General features: G+C 37.6%; 1 protein-coding gene across 1 annotated transcript; it reads left to right on the top strand.

Annotated features, from left to right (window-relative positions):
- Window positions 1–1,483: 1,483 nt before the first annotated feature.
- Window positions 1,484–7,030, top strand: FABP7 (fatty acid binding protein 7). Its single transcript, XM_042447061.1, has 4 exons — window positions 1,484–1,698; window positions 3,150–3,322; window positions 5,131–5,232; window positions 6,771–7,030. The coding sequence occupies exons 1-4, from the start codon at window positions 1,626–1,628 to the stop codon at window positions 6,819–6,821; spliced, it is 399 nt and encodes a 132-aa protein (XP_042302995.1). The 5' UTR covers window positions 1,484–1,625; the 3' UTR covers window positions 6,822–7,030.
- The last annotated feature ends 676 nt before the right edge of the window (window positions 7,031–7,706 follow it).

The raw sequence follows: 7,706 nt of genomic DNA, 5'->3' as shown, positions 1-7,706 counted from the left end.
TTTGGGTTGATCTGTTCTAGGGCCCATTTATTTGTCTTCTTGGCTGTCCGCAGTATCCTCATCATTCTTCTCCAGCATCACGTATCAAATGAGTTTATTTTCCTTCTATCGGCTTTCTTCACTGTCTAGCTCTCACATCTGTATGTGGTGATGGGAAACATGGTGCCTCGAATGATCCTCACCAAATTATATCTGATTTACATTACAACAGTTTTTAAAAATTCAACTTTTACTCTAGATCATGTCAAAAAATCTGGAGCTCTCCGGAGTGCTGCCAAGTGGCTCTTTACTGTGCCACTGTGCTGCCCGCCACTGGCACTGGTGCAAGTTGCTCCCTCTGAGGTCAGAATGAGACACCCAGCCATGTGACTGTTGCTGGATGCCTTGTTTTTGGCCTCAGAGGGAGTGACCTGCTCCAGTGGCAGTAGGCTGCACAGTGGGTTGTGCATATGAACAGCTGCCCAGAGTCACTCCAAAGTACCCAGGACAGAGGGTCAACAGACCATCTTAGGAGCCAGAATACTCTGGGTTTCTCTCAGAGTATTTTAGCCTGTGCAGACTCATCCTGGGACAGTGGAAGTGTTCCTGTGGTTCTCATGATTCCTTTTGGGTATTTGAGGAAACTAATAGATTTATCATCACTGAGTGCTACATAAGCATTTGCAGGATATATTTGGAGGATGTGATAGGGGGGAATAATCCACTGAATACTGTTATCCTATCACGTCTCCTCCATTTGGCAAGTTCCTGTCTATCTAAGAAAAAGGCTGTAGCTGCTAACAAATTGCTAACCTTTAAACTCGTTTCTGTCCACAGTAACAAGAACTACTATATTGTATGTATGTGTGAAGCAGCACTCTTGTAACAATATTCAGTGGACCATTTTCTGTAATACAACACCTTGCTTTCTTCTTAATCAGCCTCCATATTCCCTGGGGAAATAGTTGTCTCCATAAACATCAAAGATTCAGTGTGAATAACTCACTATTGATCGTTCCCCTTCCTCCTTTTTGGGGGGGATGGGAGGGGAAGATTAATGAATACTCTTTTTCTCCTCTCTTTTCTTGCCTACTCTCCTGCTTTGAGGGACAAGGAGTTAACAATTTCCTTAGCTCAGCAAGAGGATAAGGGTCTAGTGTCTTTTAAAAAACTGTCACCAGGGTAGAGTTTTGGCGGAAACAAATCTGAATGTCTTATTGTGTGTCTCTCTCCCATTGAGGCTGCAATGCCCCTTTGCCAAGTTTACAAATACAACTTAAAAGACCCTCACATATTTTCACATTCCCCTCTCCCACAAAAAAAAGTTCATTTTCCTCCCTCCCCTAAATTTTCCCAGCTGGATAGAAAGGGTAGGCCAACCAGCTTGGCTGACCTAGTGGCCTGATCCAATCAGCAGACCAAAAATCTTCCTACCCTCTCCCCCTACAAATCTCCCCTTTTTGTAGTCAAAGAAGCTGTGGGAGGCCCTGGGTGGAGTCTGTAACTCAAGTTATTATCAGGTTTGCATGCCTCTTCTCTCACTCAAGAAGGGGTTGAGGCAAAGGATTTTAACCCAGTGTTTGGAGCAGTAGCCACTGCTCTCCCATCAGTTTTGGGCCAGGTATCTGTCTTATTCAGCAGCTACAATGGTTGAGGCATTCTGTGCTACTTGGAAGCTGATTGACAGCCAGAACTTTGATGAATACATGAAGGCGCTGGGTATGTACCGAAGAGGGCTGCTTAAGAACATCCTTTCAGTGGCAGGATCTACACTTGTAATCCTGATTATTGTTCTTTAGCACAGTTTTAATGGCCACAGAGTCAGAGATTTTGCAAAGGAGTAACTTGTTTCAGCAAGGGCAGACTGACTTAAAAAAACAGTTTTAATTATTTTAAGTTATATGTAGAGACAATGAAACAGGTTATGTAATGTAAATCTCTATTTAATAGTTTATGTCCTTAAGCACCCAAAGTGCTAAGATTTATGTTGCTGTACAATGAAAGATGAGAGGAATTTATGTGTGTGAGAGTGCCTTCAAGTCTCCTGTCGATGTATGGCAGTCCTATGGACTTCATAGAGTTGTCTTAGGTAAGAAATCCTCAGAGGTGGTTTTACCAGTTCCCTCCCCTGAAATATAGCCTACAGGGCCTGCTATTCATTGGCAATCTCCCATTAGTTTATGCCTTGTTAAAGCTAGTGTGACTTACTCAGAAGTGCAGAACTTAGAACTAAGCATCTTGCACAAGCTTGCTTGGAAGCAAGTTTTATTGTGATCAAGAAACCGGTTTTGAAGTAAGTATATTTTGGATAGGGCTATAAATATATTCAGGAGCACATTACTTGCATACTTTAGGATAAATTAAAGAAATATTTTCAGGACTCAGAGCACTAAGATCCTAATCACACACTTACTTCAAAGTGCCATTAAAATGTTTAGTTCAAATTGGATTTATCAAAGGACTTGCCACCTTTAAGTATTTCAGCATAACTACAACTGAAAGCAGATGCTCTCCCATTCAATAGACATGATTTGCATCGGGAAAGGATTTTGTGAGTAAATTTAGAAAATGGCTGAGGGGAAGGAGAAAGTGCACTGCTAAAGTCTGTAAAATGTCTGCATGTGCTTTGTACATCACTATAACTTATGGGAAATAACTGGCATATGTTCGAATAAGAAAGGCAAGTGCAAATTTGGTCTGGACTGAGTAAACATGTTATTTGTGCAAGCTAAACAGTAGCTACCAAGGAAGACAACACAATTATATGCATCACTGATGCTTCTTTATCCTCATTATTGCAATTTGGTAAGTTAAGTAAGCATTATCAGAAGATGAATTTCTATGTACACAGCAAAGCATACAGTTAGCAGAAATGTGGAAAATTCATGTGGTCTAATAGTTTGCAAGTTTACTTGTGCAAGTAAATCTCTTTGAGTTCATGGGACCTGTCTCATATGATTGAACAAAAGACTCCAGCCTAATCTTTGTTACAGTCTCTTCTATAGTGCTGATTTTGGTAGCTGCCTTGAACATACCAATGGAATAATGGGTTATACATTAAGTGAATAAACAGAATAAAATGTTGTTTCATAGCAGAAACATTTGAAAATATTTTTCCGTTATCTGTAAAGCTCAGAATCAATTTTTTAATTTTTATATATATTATTTAGGAGTTGGCTATGCTACTCGCCAGGTGGGAAACGTTACCAAACCAACAGTGATCATCAGCCAGGAGGGAGACAAAGTGGTGATCAGGACCCAGAGCACCTTCAAGAACACTGAAATCAGTTTCAAACTGGGAGAAGAATTTGATGAAACTACAGCAGATGACAGAAACTGCAAAGTAAGCAAGAAATTATCTTTGCCATCGCAATAGTCCTTTAGACTTTTATTTTAAATTCTTTTTTTAGGGTTTACAGGAAGAGTTTATTAAGTGTTGTTGTTGTCTGTTTGTGATGGAAACACTGATTGGTGTTAAGTAATAACATTTTACTTGGAATATTCAAACAACAAAAGCAAAAGAGGAGGTTTTTTGTTGTTGTTGCTATATTTTTAAGTTGTGATGTTGAATATGTATACAGGATTGTAGTGATGCAAAGGGGCAAAATTAGGACTTTCCCACCCAATAAGAATTCTGCCCCTTCCAATGGAATTTTCCTTCTGTTCCTAAAGTTCTAGCATTGCAGGAAATGAGATACAGTGGTACCCCGGGATACGAATTGATCGCGTTACGAAATTTCCGGGATACGAAAAAGTTACATTGGAAAAAACTGTTCCGGGATACGATGTTTTTTTCGGGTTACGAATTTTTTTCAGCGCGAAATTCAAACTGCAAAGCGTGGCTAGCGGCTTTCCAGCGCTAAAAAAAGCCTTTTCGGGTTGCGAAATTACTCGGGTTACGAACGGAGCGGCGGAACGAATTAATTTCGTAACCCGAGGGACTACTGTACTGAAATTCATTTTTGCTATTAGCACCTCCTTGGTAACTTTGCCAGCCCATTCGCTTTGAATACCTATACTGTATTTCTACATGCTCAACTGAAGCTTTAAGTACTGTGATGAAATTTGAAGACAGAAAGAAAAGAAGGATTAGAAATTAGAGGATTGAAGGAAAATATGGGGGGGGGGCAATTCTTATTTTGGGTGGCAACACCCCCATCCCCATTACTACATGTCTAACTTATTTGTGCTTCACAGAGCTATTCAGACCAATGGGACTCAGTTCTAAACAAATGCTTTTAACATACAAATGGAAATTCTCCATTGTGTGTTTGTCTCATCTTTTTTTGGGACCTCTTAGAATGACTATATCATCACCAGCTCTGTATTTCAGAGGCGTCTGGACATGGCAGACAGATGTATAGTGTATTGGAGGTCTAATCTGCATTGAAGAAATAATGCAGTTTGACACCACTTTAACTGTCAAGACTAAGTGCTATTGAATTCTGGGATTTCTAGTTTGTGAGACAGCCTTCTCTGTCAGAGAGTCTAGTGCCACAGCAAACAACAAATCCTGGAATTCCATAGCATTGAGCCATAGCAGTTAAAGTGCTGTCAAACTGCATTATTTCTGTAGTGCAGATTAGACTTTAGGCATATTCTTGGCCTTATTATTATGCTTTACTCCATCGCTGGGTGCTTAATATTTTCTGAATAATAGTGGGTCCCAGTTCTTTTCCCAAAGGACGTCTTTCCTAATTACAACCCACATGTCAACCTGATTCGTGCTTGAAAAGGAACTCCACCTTAATATTTAGCCACATGACTCTATGTGCAATTTTTGTGCAATATAGTGCAATTTTGGAGCAGTCTCACAGATGCCCTGCTGCCACCTATGCCAGCTAGGGAATTCTGAGAGTTGTAGTCCAAATGGTAACTTTTCAAAGCTCTGGTAGTGTTTATATGACCTTTTAGAGTTGGGCTGTTTAAAATATATAACAATCTAACAATTCTTTTATTTCAAATTAGTAGTCCAAACATTTCATATTCCAGAAACTGAAATATATTCTTAAGGATCTTTTTGATAATAGAGGGACTTTAGAAGCGTTTAACTATTGGCTGGATTGTGCTCAGAATCATTTGTGTAATCTTCATTGCCATGTCTTACAATCTGATGTGAAATCTCTGGTGTGTGTGCTTTTGTGCTCACAGTCTGTGGTGACCATGGATGGAGACAAATTAGTTCACGTGCAGAAATGGGATGGCAAAGAAACAAACTTTGTTAGAGAAATTAAAGATGGCAAAATGGTCATGGTAAGTAAACAAAAGCTTCTTTTTAACAGTTACAGATCCTCAAATCCTCAATTTATTATGACTCGAACATTTTGACTCATTTTTCCCGTCTGCACTGAGGATTTACAATTTCTAAAGAGCATTTTCCACAGCAATAAAATTCACACCCAATTGCTAATCACAGTCATTCTTTGAATCAACGGATTTAGCCAAGTAGTATCAAGTTCCCATTGATTCAGTCAGTCTGCTCAAATTGGAGTTTACAACTTGATTTAGACCAATAACTTTTAACTAGTGAATTACAGTACAAAATCTGGTGCATATCCATCTTAACTGGGAATTAAGCTTATTAAGAAGAATGCTTTAATGCAGTTTCCCTTCTAACAATCTCTAACTGGCCAAAAAAAAATCTTATTGTTAAAGAACAAAATTATCTCTTTCTCTTGTTTGGGCATCAAAATGGGATTTCGCAAAATATCCCTGAAGAAGCTTTTCATTCCTTAATTTTCCTTAAAACTTGTACTTTTTTCACTGTCTTCTATATCAGATCTGAAAGCAGCATTGAATTGTGTCATAATCTGGTATACTGATAATACAGTAGACTATGACAGGCGTTCCTCTCTTGGTTTACACCTTTTGTTAGCCTCTTATTTTAATACGGGCTGATTATTTATCAGTGTACAGTGTGGACCTTTATCATGGCACTTGACATTCATTCATGATTACAGGACACAGTTTGTCCACTTGTTCCAAAAAATGCATAATTTTACACTGTATATTTTACTTAACATTAAAATTCATTACTATTTTTTTAAAATCATATTGGTTGTGTGGGTGGGAAGGCAACAGAAGTAATAGGTAAGAATGAGGTTTGCCTTGTCCATGGATAACATACTAAAATTCCAACCTATTCCACAAGCAAGCTGTAAAAAATTCCAATTGCTTGATCAGAATTATTATGCAAAATGTGGGGAATTTTTTAAAATTTATATAAGGGAAAAGAGTAATGAAAAATCAACTTGCTGCTGTTACAAATTCATCTATTTTTTTTGTTCTGGGACAAACTTTGAAAACCCAATTTTGATGTTTTACAGTACAGTTTAAATTAAGGAAAAGGTATTTGTTGAGTGTTCATATTGGCCAGCAATAGTGATGACAACAAAACATCTCTACCAGTTTTCCAAGCATTTTGCAAGGCTTTTTTTAATCTGCAATTTTATAAGAGTACTGATAATAATGGTACATTTGTCTCCATTCTCCTTCTGGCTTTTTAGATTTATCAGGCTAGATATACAGATTCCAACTTGTTATATGACAACAAATACTAAAGACTGCAGAACAGGACATAGTAGATACTGGGTATATTTTCAACTGAAAGTGCTTGCTATGTTGGCAGTCATTCCCCAGTGGAGTGATACTGTGTAGGTTTTGTGACCAGTTTCATTTTCCCCCAACAAATTCTTAGTTCTGCAACAGTGTTAGACACTCATAAAGATGACAGAATCCTTCACATTCGATGGCACATTGCCTAATTGTTCCACTTTTTGATCCATTTGCAGACCCTCACTTTTGGTGATATTGTTTCTGTTCGCCAGTATGAAAAAGCATAGAAATTGTCGATCTCTTGAGATTTTTTTATACTTCTGGATGAAATGAAGAACTGTCTTCAGTTGACTACATATGAAATGAATGTTGCTGACATGAAAAGAAAACCAAGTGCTAATTTGTGTTTTGACTTTTGACTGATGCTACCAAATTTGCAAATTCTTGCTCTGTAAATTGTTGCAAGTAAAACTTTTCAATAAATACCTGAAATTCGTGCTTGTCTACCTTTACTTGTCCATAATATTATCAATATTATTTGTTATTTGTAATAGGCATTTTAATAAATGTAAACCAAACCAGAACTAAGGTATTCTGGCTTCATACCAATGGTGTAGTGGTTTAGTGAAAATTATTTCTCTAGAATATTCGTTATTCAATACTGAGTAACAGCTAGGAATAAATTACATGCTATGCATACTTCCCTACCTGGTATATCACCTTTTCTCCATTTCTGTTGCTCATGCCATCCCTTCTCTCACATATATATGTACATATTAAGCCTTCCAAACAAGTGTTCCACATCTGTCCTGTATTTCTCATTCTGACATGTGTATTTGTCTCCTTCCTTTAACATCTGGCTTAACTGGTTGATAGTAGATATAGTGGAGATGTGTATCACCTCTCCAGAGTCATCTTGCCTGGAGTTTCCAGTAAGCCATCAGATGGGCATATTGTTTATTGATTAGCCCTTAGGCCATATCAAAATAACATAAAGCAGATAAAACACACTATAAAATTCTATACAAGGTCTATAGAAATTTAAAAAGCTAAATATAATAATAATTTAAAAAGCTAAATATAATAAATCTAAAGTATGAATAAAATACCATACAGATACCATCTGAACGCCATACAAGTACAAAACCCATAAATGAAACAAAATTATAAAA

This window comes from Sceloporus undulatus, chromosome 1, assembly GCF_019175285.1.
Source record: "Sceloporus undulatus isolate JIND9_A2432 ecotype Alabama chromosome 1, SceUnd_v1.1, whole genome shotgun sequence".
Classification (NCBI taxonomy): Eukaryota; Metazoa; Chordata; class Lepidosauria; order Squamata; family Phrynosomatidae; genus Sceloporus; species Sceloporus undulatus.
The sequence above is the reverse complement of the archived record's forward strand: the minus strand, read 5'-3'. Positions and strand labels throughout refer to the sequence as shown.

Bases quoted from the DNA above. Each gene is read 5' to 3' on its own strand.
- FABP7 (XM_042447061.1), top strand. From the start codon at position 1,626: ATGGTTGAGGCATTCTGTGCTACTTGGAAGCTGATTGACAGCCAGAAC. The intron at 3,323-5,130 runs GTAAGCAAGAAA...TTGTGCTCACAG, and splicing joins CAGATGACAGAAACTGCAAA to TCTGTGGTGACCATGGATGG. The intron at 5,233-6,770 runs GTAAGTAAACAA...ATCCATTTGCAG, and splicing joins AAGATGGCAAAATGGTCATG to ACCCTCACTTTTGGTGATAT.